The 19,730-nt window shown below is 36.3% G+C and overlaps 1 protein-coding gene across 1 annotated transcript; it reads left to right on the forward strand.

Annotated features, from left to right (window-relative positions):
• Nucleotides 1-109: 109 nt before the first annotated feature.
• Nucleotides 110-19,451, forward strand: MMADHC (metabolism of cobalamin associated D). Its single transcript, XM_032637502.1, has 8 exons — nucleotides 110-217; nucleotides 726-785; nucleotides 4,149-4,293; nucleotides 9,479-9,696; nucleotides 12,298-12,403; nucleotides 13,003-13,133; nucleotides 17,869-17,955; nucleotides 18,927-19,451. The coding sequence occupies exons 2-8, from the start codon at nucleotides 777-779 to the stop codon at nucleotides 19,119-19,121; spliced, it is 891 nt and encodes a 296-aa protein (XP_032493393.1). The 5' UTR covers nucleotides 110-217; nucleotides 726-776; the 3' UTR covers nucleotides 19,122-19,451.
• The last annotated feature ends 279 nt before the right edge of the window (nucleotides 19,452-19,730 follow it).

The following is a 19,730-nucleotide window of genomic DNA, read 5'->3' on the forward strand; positions in this document are numbered from 1 at the left end:
GCGGCGGGGGACTATCCAATGGAAGGGCGGCTCTATGTGGGACTCCTGTGCGCGTGCGCATCATCGGCTCGACGATCCTTCCCATCGATGCGCTCAGAAGCAACTCCTTCAGTCTGGGCACTGCCAGCTTCGGCGCTACCCGCTCTGCCGTCGCGCCGCCATTTTGAAGACGGGAAGAGTCCGGGTCTTCAACACCTGGAGGCGGCGGCGTAGACTGGTACGTATGGTTTCCGCCCGCATTAGCCCCTCCAAATTCGCCCATCTTCGGGCTGCAGCTCTCGGTGTTACCTCTATTCCCACAGGGTCCCTATCGCTGTCGCCAGTCGTCCTGGCACTCTGTCTTTAGGATCCTTTTAGCTTCCTCATCCTTCATCTCTGCTGGCACATTTGCTTCTGTCGTCGGGTAACCCTGACCAGTGTTCAAATACCTACTTCGAGCCTCAGGACTCCATCCCGGTGGAGCTCCTCATTGGCCACCCCGATCTAGTCGGAGTCGAGTCCGATTCGCGGATTCGAACCGGGAGGGCTGAGAGCCTCACGTCCTCCTGTGGGCAGCGAGCTGTGCCCTGTGGGGGCGGGGGGGCGAATTTTGGGGTTCGGGGAGAGCTTGGACTTTGGTCCTGTCTCGGTGGAGGGACACACAGTAGGCGGTGGTGGACGTTGCCCCAGTGATCTGTTTTTAGAGCTTAATCCGTCACCGGCCTGTTTGTTTTGTCCTTTCCCAGGAATAACTTTACAAAAGGGAAGATATTTTTCGCCTGCCCTTCCCGCCAGAAATGGCCAATGTGAGTAAATTAGCCTCTTAAGAAGCAGTATAGTAATAAAATAGTTTGGGAACTCGTTAGGAAGGACGGGTTTAATGATAATGGCATTGATGGCATAATGTTTCTCGTAATTAGTGTACCGGAAATGGCAAGGGAAGCAAGGGGTGTGAATTGGGTTGATACGCTTTGCGGGTAGTTTGAACGCAACATATTTCTCAATACACGTCTATTTATTTCTATAAATTCGTTTTTAGAAATAAATTCAGTGCCAGCACCCTTTCAGTAGTTTTAAAAGACATTATTTCAGTAAATATTTAGAATTATTTTTAAGCCGTTTTCTGTTTCTTTGGTTAGGTAAACTGAAGGTTTTGTAGCAGTTTCAGTACAGGAAGTCACCTTCCAAATACTACAAAATGGGCGCAAGAGATATTATTCCCAGAGAGATTTATTCACTGTAACAGTACAGCGATTACTCAAACGCATCCTGCCATAGGGAACACAAGACATATTTTAAAACAATTACAGTAAGAGTAGAAACTAATTTTAAAACCTACACAAAGGCACAGTGCAGATTCAGAGCTTTGTGGAGAGGGAAAAGTAGGGGTTTGTGTTCACTTAATCAGAGAAGCATTTGAGGTTTGAAAGATGGGTGGGATTAGATAATCTGAGGTTTGGTTGGGCAGAGCAGGAGGTATATTCAAAGACACCCCCCCCTTTCAAAAATCAGGAAGTCAGTTCTGTCTTCCTGAATGTAAGATGTGTGAAAGAGATAAGTGAGAAATAAGGTTGGATTGTGGATTTGGAATCATGTAATAGAGAGTCTTGAATGCCAAACCCAGTAATTTGGACTTTATTCTTTAAATTTTGGTGATTTAATTAGAGCCGTGTGTTAGGAAGACTAATACGGCAACAGTTAGCCAGGAGAGTATTCCTGTAGTCAAATATGATATATTAAGTAATAGCCTAATGGTAAGACTATAAGGCCAAGTCGTAAAAGTAGACCACTAGTGTATCCCATGTGTTAAGGTGAATTTATACCTAGCCATAATCATAGGAAGGGAATGTTGTAAAGGAAGCATGTGCTACTCTCAAAGGAAAGATACTAGTTAGAGTAGTATGCTAATATTTGACCTGGCTTTATTTTGATTTGAATGAATAAATTAATCCAGTAGGTATTTTGAAGGATACTTTTATTGTTAGAAAGAAGTTTACATAAAACAATATTCAAATATATGTTTAAAAATTTGTGTTCGTTTATGTGCATTTTAAGTGCTAAATGGATGTTACTAATGAAACATGAAGATAGATATGTATGTCTTCAACAATTTAGTTTGCATACATACATAGCATGGGTCAGGTATGTCTATGCTTCAGAGGCTGAACAGGTCAATTAAGAAGCCTTGGTGGGGACTTGTACAAACTGAAATACTCATTTCTGATATAAAGGGAGCAGCCTTTCCTTAGCTACAGTGATGTGTTGCCAACTAATGTCATTTGGGAATGTGAATCCAGCGCTGCCAGATCTTTGGAGTTTGTAAGAACAGCTGAAAGTCTGGATCTTTTGTGTGAAATATCGCAATTGCTCAATGTTGATATACAATTCAAATTTCTTGTACCACTGAGAATTACCGTTTTTGTCTCTGAGCAGGTTGGGTGCACACCCAAGGGAGGATGCTTAAATTTTCAGGTGGGCAGAATGCTCTGGAGACAGGTCTTGCATTTTGAAGACATATAAAGGAGGTTCTGTCTATCTAGATCTTGTAGAAAGAGTTGGAATTTGTCAGGCCTAGGAGGAGAGGGAAAAGGACGTTTTAGCAGAAGAAATCTTGTGGCAGAATAAAAGAAGGCAGAGAAATACGGGAAGAGTTGGGTAGATATTTTTATGTGACTAAAGAGTGGAGTAAGAGAAGGAGGGATAAAATGAGTAAGAAATTATGTCAGAGAAGTAGAACGACCAGTTAGAATGTATTCTTGTACTTAGGATGAGAAAGTTAGAAGGAGCACAGGGCTGGATTTCAGAATACTATGTAAAAGGGAAAAAGAGTGATTCTACAGTATCTAGACTATTTCAACATCCTGGTAACTATTTTTCATACCACCTCTCTAATCCCACTCCATTCTCTACACTGCCCTTAGTGGTACATTCCTTAAAACATCCTTTATGTTTATCAGTTTAGTCTTTTCCTCCCTGCCTACAGGTTAAAATTCTGATTTATTATCTTGATATAACAGGCCCTTTCCTGTCTGTGTCAAGTATAAAGCCTTTTATAGTTGCCCACAAGTTAACTTTCAAACTTGTTTTTTACTGCATTACCTTATATCCACCTTCAGTGAACGTGTCACTCTTCTGAGTACATCCTTGATGACTCCATCCCTTTGTTCCTGAAAGTCACTCATTGAAATGCCCTTTCCCCAGCAAATTTCTGTTTCTTTACAACTAAGTATATCCTCCATGAAACTTTTTGCCTATGTCCTCAAGGGTCTCTTAATTGTTCAGATCTTTTAATAGCATTTCACAGATATGGTATTTGTTCTTACATGTTTTCCACTAATCTAAGAGTCAGCGATTTCTTTTTTTAGTATAAAGAGCCAGATAGCAAATATTTTAGGCTTTGTAGGCCGTAGCGTCTCTGTGAAGCTACTTAACTCTGCCATTATGACATGAAAGCAGCCACAGACTATACATAAATGGGTATAGCAATAAAACTTTATTCACCAAAACAGACAGAAGGCTATATTCAGCTGTAGTTTGCCAACCCCTGCATTAAATTATTCTGACTTAAGTATTTTGATTAAAGTTTATACGTGAAAGATGTTTACACATTCATACATTGTAACTGACCTCAGAGTCTAGGGAATGAACATAAGAGCAGAAAATGTATCACAAAGTTGTATGCTAAAATGGAGGAAAGTGGACATTGCCATTAAAGAAAGAGGAAAGATGGTATGGTAGATAATTAGTACAATTTACAGCAGTAAAAGAAGAGAAGAATTAGAAAGTAAATAGGTTTTGTTTCTAGGAGAGGTTTTGAAAGTTCTTTATTTTGAGAATAGAATCTTATTAGTTGTGCTACCTTTTTAGTGTCATCACTAAATAGGGCAACTTTTAGAGGTTCCCATTCTTTCTGTATGGCACTCTTAATTCTGGGAATGGGAAAGCAATATTTTTTTACCCAAAGTAACTTATTACTTGTTTTTTAAATATTTGTATTTATTTCTAAAATTATAAATATACATGATGCTTATCCTATGGTAGCTGCTCAAAAATAGTAGAATAAACATTGGTTTTAAAAGATACATTGCAATGTGAGGATTTACCAGAGATTGTCTATGTTAGTATAGCATTTATATCCAGAATAATTTTGATTTTTGTGTCCTTCTTAGGTGCTCTGTAACAGAGCCAGACTGGTTTCCTATCTCCCAGGATTTTGCTCTTTAGTTAAAAGGGTTGTCAATCCCAGAGCCTTTTCAACTGCAGGATCTTCAGGTTCTGATGAGTCTCATGTGGCCACTGCACCTCCAGATATCTGTATGTAAAAGTTATTATTGCTTTACTTATAATTGTTTCATAACATTCTGAGTCGTGTTTCCTGTAATACAGTAAGTCCCCTACACACAAACCTTCAAGTTGTGAACTTTCAAAGATGTGAACACGAGTTCGCGTGACCAGTCACGCAAGTTAGTTCACGTGTCTGGTGTACATTGTCACGTGTGTGCATTCTCTACAAGTGGTTGTGCTTTTGTGTACTTTATGGTACTGTATAGAGTACAGTAGTGCAGTATCTTTATTTCAAGCTCAGGATGTCCGGAAGCAAGCGTAAAAGCAGCGTATAGCTGGTATTGCTAAGAAGCGCCAAGCAATACAATGGAAACAAAAGTGAAAATAACAGAGAGTGAAATGAGGCGAAAAGAAGGTAGACGTTGCTCATTCTTATAACATGAATCGTTCAACCATCAGCATGATTCTGAAGAACAAGGACAAGGTCATGGAACACGTGAAGTCTGCTGTGCCGATGATGTTGACAATAATATCGAAGAAGCGTGGAAAAGTGATGAAGGAGTTGGAGAAACTTCTCAGTATGTGGGTGCAGGATCAGCATCAGCGTCAAGTCCCATTCAGCTTAATGCTAAAAGCTAAAAGCCTTTATGAAGACTTGAAACACGGCAAAGAATCAGAGGGCGCATCTTTTAATGCCAACCATGGCTGGTTTCATCGGTTCAAGGCTAGAGCCAACCTTCACAATGTAAAAGTAAGTGTCAAGGCAGCAAGTGCAGATATGGTAGCTGACCGGGAATTTCCTGAAATGCTTCGAGAAATTATTGATGAAGGTACGTATTCACCTGAGCAGGTTTTTGATGTGGATGAGACAGGACTGTACTGGAAGAGGATGCCAGAGGAAAAGTTACATCAGTAAGGGGGAAAAGTTGATGCCAGGCTATAAAGCAGCAAAGGATAGGCTACCTCTGTTGTTTGGTGGCAATGCTTCTTTCCAGCAATATGAAGCTGAAGGCTGTCTTAGTTTATCACTCAGGGAACCCAGGAGCCCTTAAAAACATAGCCAAGGGCTCTCTTCCTGTTGTGTGGAAGAGTAACCCCAAAACCTGGGTCACACAGGCCATTTCCCAGGACTGGTTTTTCCACCACTTTATCCCAGAGGTAGAGAAATATTGCTTGGAGAAGGACATCCCATTCAACATTCTTTTGCTGCTCAGCAGTGCTCTGGGCCACCCCCCATTCATGGATGACTTTCATCCCAACATCAAAGTAGTGCATCTGCCACCGAATACTACATCTCTCATCCGACCTATGAACCAGGGAGTTATAGCAACTTTCAAGAAATATTATTTATGTCACAGTTTTCATCAGGCAGTAAAGGCAAGTGACGAATCAGGAACAACCTTGTGACAATTTGGAAGGACTGTAACATCCACGAGGCCATAAAAAACATTGACTTTGCTTGGCATGAGGTTACGGCCGTCCCCATGAATGGGGTTTGGAAGAACCTTTGCCTGCAGTTTGTTCACAATTTTCGTGGATTTGAAAGGTGGATGAGGAGTCCAAAGAGGTCTTCAGCAACTTAGTGACCCTCAGCGAGAAGCTGGAGCTAGATCTGCAAGAGGACAACTTCATTGAAATCCTTGCTGTGCACCATGAGGAGCTTACTAATGAAGACCTGATGGAGTTGGAGGGCAAGAGAGGACGAAAAGAGACAAGAGGAAGAAGAAGTAACTGAAGAACCGAAGAGATTCATGATGCAAGGGGTTTTTCTTTATTTGAGGAGGCACTATTAGTTTTTGAGGCACAGGACCAAAATGTAGAACAGTACACAGAGGTTGCAGCAGCCATTCAGAATGCAGTCCACTGCTACCATGTCATCTATGATGAGAAAAAAAGACCTACTACCCAGACATCACTGGATTGTTTTTTCAAGAGGGTAGATAGAATTGAGTCCAGCAAGGAAGCAGAGCCTGTGCCATCCACGTCAGGCATCAGTGAAATTGCAGTTTGCCCTCCATCTCCTTGCTGATGATCCTTCAGCTCTGTCATCTCCCACCTCCTCTCCCTCCTCCAGTCAGTAACTCTTCTTGCCTGTTCACCCAATGCCAGCCCTGTACACCAGCTGTTGTACTGGACTACTGTACTTTTCAAGGTACTCTACTGTAAGATTTAAAGGTCTTTATTTTTTGTGTCTGTTTTCTATGTATTACTTGTGTGAAAAGTATTATAAACCTATTACAGTACAGTACTATATGCTAGCCAATTATGTTAGTTGGGTACCTAGGCTAACTTTATTGGACTTATGAACACACTCTCGGAATAGAACTCATTCGTGTGTAGGGGACTTACTGTATTTCTTCTTGAGGTTTTACGGATTTTCTAAAGTTGAGTTTATCCCATTGAAAATAAAATCAGAGCTCTTGCCTAAATATTTACACCAGAAAGTTACAATATTTTTTTAAAAGAAGAATGAATATTGGTTTCTAAAACTTATTTTCTTGAACTTTAGTGTTTTTCTAATGATCTTTGAGCACACAGTCCTCCCTGAAACAAATCTTTTGATCCTATTAAACTATGTTACTACTTCTTGCCATTCTTTGCTGAATTTCTTAAATGTAGCTGTCACTTTGAGTGTTTATTAAATCAAAGTCTGCTTTTTCTTATCCATCTTGTGCACCACTGTCAATCATTCTAAAATACTTTAAATCATGTCACTTCCTTCATAAGCCTCGATTATCTCCTACTGCTTTCAGTAGCAGTTCCTAAACTATTCCCAAGCTATGAATCATTGTTCAAGGATGAAAAAAAAAATTTTTTTAAGTTCTGTGATTAGTTAACTTGGAGAAATGCTTTATACCATAGTCCTATCGTAGAGGTTTATAATACACACTAAAACATTCAGGGAGCGCTCTTAGAAACTTCACCTAATGTATTCTAAAGGGATTGCCCATGGAATCCTTTTTCATGCAACACATTACTTACAGTGTAATATAAGTTCACTTGGGCATGCAAAGCTTCCCCTGGTTTTCTTGGTCCAGTTTTCTAACTCCATCTCTGATTACTCCTCAGTTTTCATAATCTGAAGGCTAAATATACATCTATCATAAATGAAAGATTTGTCACTCAGAATATGTAAAGTGTTTGCATTGTGAATATACAGCCAACCCTCCCTATCCATGGGTTCTTCATCCTCACATTCAGCCAACCAAGGATTAAAAATATTCGGGGAAAAAAATTCCAAAAAGTTCCAAAAAGCAAAACTTGAATTTGCCACACACCAGCAACTATTTACATATCATTTACATTGTATTTGATATTATAGGTAATCTAGAGATGACTTAAAGTATACAGGAGGATGTGATGTACGAAGGTTACAGTATATGTGCGTGCAGTTGACTCTTGAACAACATGGTTTTGAGCTGCTCAGGTCCACTTTATACGCAGATTTTTTTCAAAAATAAATAAGTACGGTACAATTTTTGGTTCATTGAATCTGAGGATGTGGAACCGACTATACAGAGAACTGCCTATAAATTATACTCAGATTTTTGACTGCATGCAGGGTTTGAACAGCTAACCCCTCAGTTGTTCAAAGGTCAGTAGAGGTATGCCCTTTTATATAAGGGACTTGAGCATATGCAGATTTTGGTATCTGTGGGGGTCCAGGGAGCAGTCCCCTGTGAATAACTAGGGACAACTATATAAAGAATTTTTGTAGATCAATAGGAAAAAGAAAACCCAGTAGAAAACCAAACAAAAAATTTCAAAAATGGATTTGAACAGGCTATTTCTGTAGGAGAAAACCTAAATGACTGGTAAACATTTGAAAATATGCTCAAATTCACTGTTAATATGGGATATTTATTTAAAGAAACAGATCTGAATAATCTGTAGAACCCATGTTCTTCAAAATATCTGATAAGTTTAAGTTTGTGAACTGACTCCAGTCAATCATTAGTGGCTGTCTAGAGCCTTGTTACTCAGTGTGATCTGCAGACCAGCATAGCATAGCATGGCATAGCATCAGTATCATCTGGGACTGTTTAGAAACGAAGAATTTTTAGCCCCACTGCAGACCTAGTAAATCAGAATCTGCATTTTGAGAAGATCTTAGATGATTCTTAAATAATTAAAAGTTTGAGACATACTGGGCTAGAGTGTTTAGGTTGAGAATCATGTGACAATGTCTGTGTTCAGCAGGGAAATGTTCTGCGATTGATGGGTGATGTCTGTCATAGGTATGGAAGAGAGATATGGGGGCAGCCATATTGACATGGTCGTTTTTAGTCACTCAGTTCTGGCAGAGTATTTATAAATATTTTTATTGCCAGCTAAAGTCTGCAGCAGTTGTCCCTTCCTTTCTCTAAACAAAATTCCTACTCTGAGTATTTCTTCATTTGATTTTCTAATTTATTCTTTTCTGGATCTTTTTGAATTTTTTACATGTTAGGATTTTTTTAAGTTTTACAGGAATAAAATAATGTGGTCTATTCTTCTGTAAGTATTAAATCCATATTAACTCATGTAGCTGGTAAACAGGGCATATGTCACATTGGTTTGTACAAGATTTTTTTGCAGTCCATTAATGTTTTGTGCCACCAGGTAACAGCAGTTGAATTCCCCTCCCCAAGGGTAGCCACCATTAAGTCTGATGTCTTTCCTTACAGATGTTTTTTTTTTACTGTATTTAAAAACACAAATATAAGGATGAAAAATAAATGTCATATATGCTGTTCTTTGACTTAGCTTTTTCTTTTAATGTAATATGTCCTGGACTTCATTCACTATCAGTAAAGATTTACCATATTCTTTTCAATGACTGTCAAGAATTGCATAGTATGGGAGTTCCCTGGTAATCCTAGTGGTTAGAATTCCGGGCTTTCACTGCCATGGCTCAGGTTCAGTCCCTTGTCAGAGAACTGAGATCCCACAAGCCGCACAGCATGGCCAAAAAAAAAAAAGAATTACATTTACAGTACTTTATTGAATTCTTTCCCTAGTAATGGAATTACCTGTGAGCTGACAGCTGGTTGCTTTGATTAGTCTTTTGGAATAACATGAAACAAACTAATTTATATTTACACAGGAAAGCAAACTTCAAACAACTATTGGTTAGCTAAAAAAAAATACCTAATTGGAAGAAGAACATTCTTTCAGTCTACCAATGTACTTAACTAGTAAAGAGAAAATGATTCATTTTGTCGTTCCTCTTTAGGCTCTCGAACAGTTTGGCCCGATGAAACTATGGGACCATTTGGACCTCAGGATCAGAGATTCCAGCTTCCTGGGAACATAGGTTTTGATTGTCACCTCAATGGGACCACATCACAGAAGAAAAGCCAGGTTCATAAAACTTTACCTGATGTTCTAGCAGAACCTTTATCGAGCGAAAGACATGAGTTTGTTATGGCACAATATGTGAATGAATTTCAGGTAAGTTGTTAAGGTCATTCTGTTTTTCTAATTATTAATGCTATATTAATTTCTGATAACTGAACATATTACTTTCATTGAAAAAGTAAAAAAAAAAATCTATTTAAGTCCAGTATAAACAGAAACAACATATATAGCTTTTAAAAGCTTGGCATTGTCCTGTACATAGTGTTTGCTATATAATTTTTTTCACCTAACTACATTGCAGTCTCTTTTAGAATTAAATAATTCTAAGAATTCAAAATTCTTTTGAAGAATTAAATAATTCTTCAAAAATATATATTTTTTACTAAATGTTTATTTCAAATATAAATAACTTAATTCTCTAACTGGAAATTTATATTCCCTGTTTTTCACTTTTATTAATGGTAATTGTAATTTATATATGGACCAAATTCCGACTAGTTTTATATTCCCCTAGCCATTTAAAAAGAAAATTTTGAGATCCCTGAAACTCTGGATACAGTAGACTGAAGAGGAGGATTTTTAAATAGCTTTTGTAAAAACAATTCCTGAGGGTTTTTTTTAATGAGTTTTTTAAACTGGTATCGCATATGAAATTTTAAATGCATTTTAAAACTAGTATTGCTCATTGCTCACTCAAATGGAAAGTTACATGCATTTCAGAGTTTCTTTCAAACCCCGATCCTTATCATTTTTCATATTTCTATATAGCTTCAGGTTGAGATTTTGATCAAAGCCATATTATTAAAAGCAGCAACCCCTCAAATTATGGGTGATATCAGATAACCTAACACTGGGACACAGTTGACTTCCCCTGACTTTTTATCTCAGATATTCCTTCTCAGTCTTTTTGACTCCTCCTCTGTCTACCAGTTACATGATATTTCCCAAATGTCTCTGATCTTCATTTTTTCATTTGACTTGCTCCCTGGTCACTTAAGTCCTTGGCTTTCTCCACAGGCTGTGTATTCATATTTCCTAGCTTCTTATTTCTGCTTCTGACATTTCTGGTTCTATATTACTATCTGCCTGCCAAACATCTTTATCTGGATGTCTCAGAAGTCCCAAGATTTTACACGTCTAGTACTGAATTAGTCCTTTTTCTCTCAAAACTTGTCCTTATTCCCATGTTGTCAGTAGTATAAGTGACTTAGTCATCCTCCCACTGTCCCAAAAATAAAAATTATAGTGCCAACCTTGACTCCTCTTTTCATCATACCCCTGTAAATAGTGACAGAATTACATTGCTTCTATCTCTGAAAGTAGCTCTTAAATTATTTGTGTACCTTCAGTTCTCACTAATACTGCCAAAGTTCAGCGCCTCCTTATCTTACCTCAATTTTTATAGGCGTTATAGTATGATGGACTGTGGAGATAGGATAAATCTGTATTCAGAGATTAACTCAGCCATTTACTTAATTTTGTGACCTTGAGAAAGTTACTTCACCTTTCTGAGCCTGTTTCTTTATATGTAAAATGAGGATAATAATAATCCCTGGCCTACAAAGTTGCTATGAGGATTAAACGTGAAAATGTATGTAAAATACTTATTAAACTAAGTGATCAGTAATTGTTGGCTGTTACTGGTCTGTCACCTGCTCTTCCTCATTGCCATACATCCTCTACAGTAATACTGTCATTAGCTTTTTATATCGCATGTTGATATTCCTCATTGCTTTTACAAAATTTCGTAATGTGGCATAAATGGCTTTCCACAATTTTGATCCCTTATCTTTCTTACCTTACTTCCCACTACTTCCTACTCCTTCTGTTCTCCAATCACAGCATATTTTCATTTTTTTAAAATTACACCATTCCCTTTGACCATTGTATGCCTTTGCACTGTTATTATCTCTTGCTGGACTGTTTTTTTCCTCCTAAATTCTTAACCTATAGTCTGTCTATTCTTTATCTGTCAGACACACATGTTAATTAATATGTAACTCAAACGTGATTTCAACCTTTTCCTGATTTCTGCCAGCAAAGCAAGTTTCTTCCCCATCTATACCTCCAGAAGACTTCCGTTATAACTCTATAGCATTTCTGATATGGATTGCATTTATTTGTACATGCATTTTTCTTCTACTAACTCTTATATACCTAAGAGTGAAGACTGGATTTTTTACCATTGTAGTGCCTGTTCCTGTTTATAATGTCTAGTGTATAATAGACACCCAGTAAATTTCTGTTGCATAAAAGCCTCTAAGCGCTTCCTGTTGGAGAAGCTATATGTTTAATCATGTTGCTTTGTAAGTTAGTGTTCTTATCCCCATTTTACAGATTACACAACAAAAGGAAGGATAATTAGATATAACAGAATATCAGAAGAGGTAACATTGTAAGACACAATCATGGCGCATTTTAGTTAGTTTTTTAGCCAACTTCTATTCATATTAAGTCTTAGAATATCAGGGTATTCATATGTTCCTTTTTTTAATTCAACATTTTTTTAAAATTTTCAAATATTACATTCATCATAGGGAAAAGTTTGAGTATGTGAGAACACTGACTATTACCCCATCACCAGCTAGGTTAGGATTACTGAAAAAACTTTCTAGGGAAAACAGGTTTATAACAGGCAAGATATTTTATTTGAACTCCAGATTTTGTTTACTTATATTTCTTATTCCGCCTTAGGGTAATGATGTACCTGTTGAGCAAGAAATTAACAGTGCGGAAACTTACTTTGAAAGTGCCAAAGTAGAGTGTGCAATCCAAACATGTCCGGAATTGCTGCGAAGAGGTATGTTGTGCTATATTCATATTTACACTAGTGTGTGTTAGATAATGTCACTAATTTTTTAATGTGTTGAATAATGTACTCCATAGGAATTGTAATGCTTTATAACTTAGTATTTTAATATGTCTAGCTGGAAATGATGATTGCCTGGCCAAGATAAGGCTTTCAAGTATTCCCTGACATCTGACCTCATGCTGCCATTAGATAGGAATAGAATTTTTAATAACTTTTTTCCTAAATCTTTCCCTAAAGTCATCCCACTCCTGGGTGATTATTACAGCCATAATTTCCATGAGCTAATACATTAGTACTACTGAGAAAAATCTTAATAATGAACTTTTTTTTAAATTACAAGACCAAGAACATGTAACCCAACTTACTCTTCAGAATTGTTGGCAATGTATTTTCGTTCATCCAAAAAGAGCAGAAATAAACCAAAACTAAATTCATTTCATCCTTTTCAAAACTAATATGCATTTATAAACCTAACTTGGTACCATAATAATTTAACTTAATCATCATTTTTCTAAAGTATTTTATGAACTGTTTATTTTTTTTTTAATTTATTTTTTTCTGGAGTTTTATTCTTATTTCACTTACAGATTTTGAATCACTGTTTCCAGAAGTAGCCACCAACAAACTAATGATTCTGACTGTAACACAGAAAACTAAGAATGATATGACTGTTTGGAGTGAGGAGGTAGAAACTGAAAGAGAAATGCTCTTAGAAAAGGTAATTCTTTCAGCTGCTGACAATTTAATTTTATGATCTTATTTAAATACCAATGAACCAGTGTTTTAAAATGATGGCTATCTTTTCTAGCCTTTACTAATTCTCTGCTAATGTATTCCAGTACTAAAAAACTTACATGTTTTCTGAGAATAAAAATACCACAATTTTTTTTTTAGTGTCTTTGAAAAACTTAGATTCTGTCCAGTACTTCCTCAGTTTTTTTTAAATTTATGTCTGTTTTAGGAAATTTGGGAATATAGTAAACAACAAAAATGTAAAATTAACTCTTCGTACCCATCTCTCTCTCCTTCTCTCTGATCCTCCCTCCCCCTCCATGTCTCTTTCTCTCTCTCTCTCTCTCAAGCATGTCAAGTAAAAAGTGAAAATACCTCAGCCTTCTTAAAGGAGTAAACGATAACAGTGTACAGTACAATAATAATATAATGTATATACCCACATTTTTTTCCCATCCTTTGCTTTTAACTTAGAAGATATGTTTTGACACCTTTCCATAACATTACGCATAGATTTTATTTCATTCTTTGTAAAAATCTGTGTAATATTACATTGCATGGGCAAACCATGAATTTTTAAAATTATTTTTAAAAATTTTTAGTCATTTATAAGTTGAAAATCAAACTTAGGCTATTACAGGCAGTGAATATATTTGTACATATATTTTTTGTACATACTTATATATTCCTAAATAGGGAATTGCTGAATCAGAGGGTATATTCATTTTAAGTTTTGAAAGATACTGCCAATTTGCCCGCCAAAAAGACTGTCCTAGTATATATGCTCTCACCTTTACCCTGGATATTAGCATTACTTATCATTTTTACCATCCTGAGAAATGAGAAGTAGTAACTTAAAGTCTTATATTTAAAAATTATATAATTATTTATCTAAGAGCTTGATGTTCAGTTATATCGATTTCTTTCTCTACAAGATAGAAAGGAATATTCCTTTGCGTGTACGACATGTTGGGATTAGCTCACTTGGACACCTTAGCTAACTATAGTTGAAAAAATTCTCTTTATTAATTTATATACAGAATAATATTTGGAATTATTTTATATTTTCTTTAGGGTTGGATGTATGGTTCTCTTCATTTATAAAAATATTATTTACATACTCTATTAATAGAGTATTTTATGGTAATGACTTCATACTTAAATGTCCCACATATAACTTTACTAATAAATTCCATGTAGTAATTAATAATCATGAGCAAGTTATATATGCCAGCTAACAAAGAAGTTACAGAGAGGCATAAGGCATTCTCTCTGATCTTTAAAAGATCTGAATTTGGAGAAGTGAAATTTAAATACATAATAACTCAATAAACATTTTCTATTTATATATTAAGACAATGATTAGTAAATGTATACTACCATTTAGACACTAGAGAGTTTGCTCTGATATGTGCATTGTATTAGTAAGTCCTACTTTTTGAACCATTCAAGATTCTGAGCCTCATTTGATACTGGCTCCCGTATAGATATAAGTCAGCAACAAAGACCCAATGCAGCCAAAAAATAAAATAAATTAAAAAAAAAAATTTCCAGCCTTTGAAATGGCAACACGCTTTATCATGTGCATTTTAAACGTTATAATAACTAAAGCTATTTTATTTTTTTATGAAGAAACATTTTTTATTTTAGACATGTTAGTGGTTATTTTAGAACCACACATAGCTTACTGTCCAAGTAGATATTGTATGTTGTGGTTTACTTTATTTCAGGTTTTTTCCAGCAGATGTCAGTGTTTGCTATTGATGAGCAGAAATCTTTTTTTTTTAATTAATTTATTTTTGGCTACGTTGGGTCCTCGTTGCTGCACACGGGCTTTCCCTAGTTGTGGCGAGCGGGGGCTACTCTTTGTTGCGGTGCGCAGGCTTCTCATTGCGGTGGCTTCTCTTGTTGCGGAGCACGGACTCTAGGTGTGCTGGCTTCAGTAGTTGTAGCTCGCGGGCTCCCAGTGCAGGCTCAGTAGTTGTGACACACAGGCTTAGTTGGTCCACAGCATGTGGGATCTTCCCAGACCAGGGATCGAACCCATGTTCCCTGTATTAGCAGACGGATTCTTAACCACTGCGCCGCCAGGCAAGTCCCAAGCAGAAATCTTTAAGAAAAATACTTAAACTGGTTCTTTTTGTGATCATTTGGGATTCTTTTAGTTAACCTTTGCAAACATTTAGATGCATCGTTTTGTTCACCTTGTAGTTTTTGTGTATGGTACATCTTTTATTAAATTGATACATAATTCTAATGACTTTCCTAAACCATACTGTTTTTCTATTTTTAAGAATTAGGATTAATGAAATACAGCAGTAAGTGTAAATATTAAGTATGAAAATAACCTATAGAGTACAGTAATATCTAAATGTTTTTCATTAGTTTACAAGAAAGTACAGGCATGCCTTGGAAGTATTGCAGGTTAGGTTCCAGGCCACCATAATAAAGCAAATATCACAATAAAGTGAGTCACACAGATTTTTTGGTTTCCCAGTGCATATAAAAGTTATGTTTATACTGTACTGTAGTCTTAAGTGTGCAATAGCATTATGTCTAAAAAAAATATACATACCGTAATTTAAAAATACTTTATTGCTAAAAAATGCTAACCGTCATCTGAACCTTCAGTGAGTCATAGTAGTAAAACATCAATAAAGATCACAGACTACAGATCATCATAACAAATATAATAATAGATGAAAAAGTTTGAAATATTGAGAGAATTACCGAAATGCCACACAGACACGTGACGTGAGCAAATGCTATTGGAAAAATGTTGCCAATAGGCTTTCTGGACACAGGGTTGCCACAAACCTTCAATTTGTAAAAAACTTACCTGCGAAGTGCAATAAAGTGAAGCCCAAAAAAATGAGATATGCCTCTATTTGGAGAAAATAGGTTAAAGTTGTATATCTCTATAGCAGGGATCAGCAAACTTTTTCTGTAAAGAGCCAGATGGTAAATTTTTAGGTTTTGTACGTGATAGGTTCTCAACTACTCAATTCTACCATGTATTGTTAAAGCAACCACAGACCATATATAAATGAACAGGCATGGCTACGTTCCGGCAAAACTGTATTTACACAAACAGGCAGGCAGCCAGCCAGGTTTGGCCCTCGGGCTATCAAGGCTTGGACTTCTGAGCATCTCAGGTTAGTGCCAGAGATGCTCAGTGAGGTCTCATCACTCTAGGTGGGCCAGAAATTCACGTTACCCTGTAGTGTGTGACCCCCGATATCACCATTCAGCTCTCAGCCCCGCAGCTGGCACTCTCTGCTAGACCTTGAGGAATCTCACCTTGTATCTGCGCAGCTCAACCCTTGGCTACTGAACCAGGGTAAATTGCTCTGCGGACCACATGGGAAGCCCATTTGTGCAACTCCCTCTGCTCCATTACCCTACGCCAGAAATTCCAGATGCTTCAACAGTTCAGAACTCTTGCTTTCTACCCCCTCAGCTCAGTGACACTATCACTTTGCTTGGGCTCCACTTCTTTGCCCTGCAACAAGAGAGTGTCCCCAGACAGAAGCCTGGAGCATATATGGGGATCACCTTATTTGTTTCCCTTCTCCGCTGCAGTTTTGTCTGCCTATTGTTCAGTGTCTAAAAACAGTTGCCTCGTATATTTTGGTCAGTTTTATATTTTTCAGCAAGTGGCAAGTTTGATAACTGTTACTTTGTTATGGCTGTGAGTGGAACTGTGCCCTTGTCTTTAAACACTTATGGTCTGTCTTTTTTTTTTTTTTTTAACATTCTAATCTGATTCTAATATTTGCTTCTAGTCTTTTTCACTGCTTAGACTTCTGATAAAGCTAATAAAGACATTGTAGGAATTAGGATGGTAAGACCAAGATTTTAATACATGCACGTGGTCTGTAATGTTTATACACAATACAAAAGATAGAGAGGTGTATAGTGAAAAGGAAGTATGTGGTCCAGCCCTGTACCCAATCTGTCCATTTATCTTACTATTTTTATGTGCCTTTTCAGAAATATTTCATAACTGTGAGTGGATAGATGTGTTTTTGAAGGACACACAAACAAGTACATGTTTTTAACCAACTTTCATTCAAATTAATGAATGGTCCATATCTTTTCATTATGAATATTTTGTTTTCCTTTTCTTACCTTATTTCTAATACCTCTGTAACGATACAAAATAGCAACTGTAGGGCTTCCCTGGTGGCGCAGTGGTTGGGAGTCCGCCTGCCGATGCAGGGGATGCGGGTTCATGCCCCGGTCCGGGAAGATCCCACGTGCCGCGGAGCGGCTGGGCCCGTGAGCCATGGCCGCTGGGCCTGCGCGTCCGGAGCCTGTGCTCTGCAGCGGGAGAGGCCACAACAGTGAGAGGCCCGCGTACCGCAAAAAAAAAAAAAAAAAAAAAAATAGCAACTGTAAGTTATAATCCATGACAAATTTGGGAGCTAATAGCACAGGAGTGATTAGAAATAGTTCCTAAAATAGGAAATAATTTAGAAGAAAAAAATATACAATTTAGACTTTTTAAAAGAAATGAAAATGTTATATGAACCATTAATCTTTTGGACTGGTGAAAATAATCTTAGGACTTTACAGTCTTAATTTATCATTAGTTTTAATTGTTTATTAATCTTATTGTATTTGCTATCTGAAGCAAAAAATATCTTAAAAATTTATTGAGAAATAAGACACTCTGTGCTGCTGCTTTGAGCATATTATTTGTGCCTTTTTCTATGCAGTTCATCAGCGGTGCTAAAGAAATTTGCTACGCCCTTCGAGCTGAAGGCTATTGGGCTGACTTTATTGACCCATCATCTGGTTTGGCAGTGAGTAATTAAATACATTTTGAAAGCCACATTATATAATTTGAAGTAGGAATTATTTATTATAAAATTGTTTATAATTATAACCTTCGTAAAAGTAGACCATTTAAGACTTTGAAAACCTCACAATTTTATGCAAAGAAGTATAAAAATAGGTACCAAGAGTCTGTTGTAGGTACCAAGGTACCAAGAGTCTGTTGAATTCACAATAGGTACCAAGAGTCTGTTGAATTCACAACTTTGAGGGACCTCTGGCACTCATAGTTAAGCTTCTCCATCACTTTAAATTTTTTTCATTAAAAATAATTTTAAAATTTATTTTCCATCCTCATTAATAGATATTGTTTGAATTACATTGAATTAGTGTGTTTACTGTTCATTAGTTAAAACTTAGTATCCAATAGTTTCATTAAGGAAGAAACACTTATTTTTAGAATTAAGAATATGGATGGTAAAGAAATATTTAGAAAAGTAACTTTTTGGAAATTAACATTTATAAAGCTATACTTTAAAGAAAATAAACTGAACCACTATTGTGGTCATATTTTAAATTCTGTGTATATCTTTCAGCTACAAATAGGAATATATACTGTTTCTTTTCAAAGTCAAGATTTAGTGAGTACTAGAAATGAAAAACTTACTCTGATAGTTTTCTTATCTTAAAAATTACAAAGGTGAACCATAGATGATTGGTTTCATCATATTTCATCTCTAAAGGTCATATAATATTATGCATTTGGTTCTAGGTAATATGCAGTCTGCTAGATCATTCATTTCACATTTCCAGAATGCACAGGTATTGAGGGGAGAGGAGGTATTAGGACAGTTAGGTGTTCCATGTGACCTTTTTATTTCTTATTTGATTTTTTAAATATTCAGAGTATTTATATAGATATGTGTTCGTATTTGCATAAAAATTATTACTTCATTATCTTTCTAGCTAATGAAAATATGACTTGTTTTATTTCCTCCAGTTTTTTGGACCATATACAAACAACACTCTTTTTGAGACAGATGAACGCTATCGACATTTAGGATTCTCTGTTGATGATCTTGGTTGCTGTAAAGTGATTCGTCACAGTCTCTGGGGTACCCATGTGGTTGTAGGAAGTATCTTCACTAATGCAACACCAGAGAGCCATATTATGAAGAAATTAAGTGGAAACTAGCAGTAATGTCAACTTATTTGCTCTGCTATTTGTAACATTTGGGATGATCTATACACTGTCAAAGGCTTCAGTTTTCAAAATTTAATTCCTTGTAGGTATTTATTTCAACATTTATGAATTTACAATATTGGCAAGCGGTTTGTGATTTTTAAATTTCAAATGTTCATTCATAATATCATTAAATACATCTTGAGCACATCCACATTGTATAGAATGTGATAACTAACATGTAACCAGGGTATGATCTCATATTGTTATTTCTCTCCTTAATTGGAAAAACCTCAGTTTTAATTATTTTTCTCCAAAAATAAATCATACATTTGGTTATGATATGTTTTTTCATTGCAGTATTTTTAAAATATAATTCTTAAAGATTCCTAAGAAACTACAATATTAATCTTCTTAAAGTTTGTTTTTTCGTTTTTGGGGGTTTTTTTAATAAATGCAGTTGAGAAATCTGGATTCAGTGTAGATTTAACTTTTTTTTAATTTTCTTTTTACTATATTACTTGTTAGATGTCCTGGTGCCATCTGAGTATTACTTTGAAATAATGTATGTACAGGAAAAGAAGAGTAAGGATAATACTAAAACTTTACATATAAAAGAAT

Source organism: Phocoena sinus, chromosome 7 (genome assembly GCF_008692025.1).
Source record: "Phocoena sinus isolate mPhoSin1 chromosome 7, mPhoSin1.pri, whole genome shotgun sequence".
Classification (NCBI taxonomy): Eukaryota; Metazoa; Chordata; class Mammalia; order Artiodactyla; family Phocoenidae; genus Phocoena; species Phocoena sinus.

Excerpts from the sequence above, each read along its gene's own strand:
- MMADHC (XM_032637502.1), top strand. Across the intron at positions 4,294-9,478 it reads CACTGCACCTCCAGATATCT|GCTCTCGAACAGTTTGGCCC; the intron begins GTATGTAAAAGT and ends GTTCCTCTTTAG. Across the intron at positions 9,697-12,297 it reads AATATGTGAATGAATTTCAG|GGTAATGATGTACCTGTTGA; the intron begins GTAAGTTGTTAA and ends ATTCCGCCTTAG.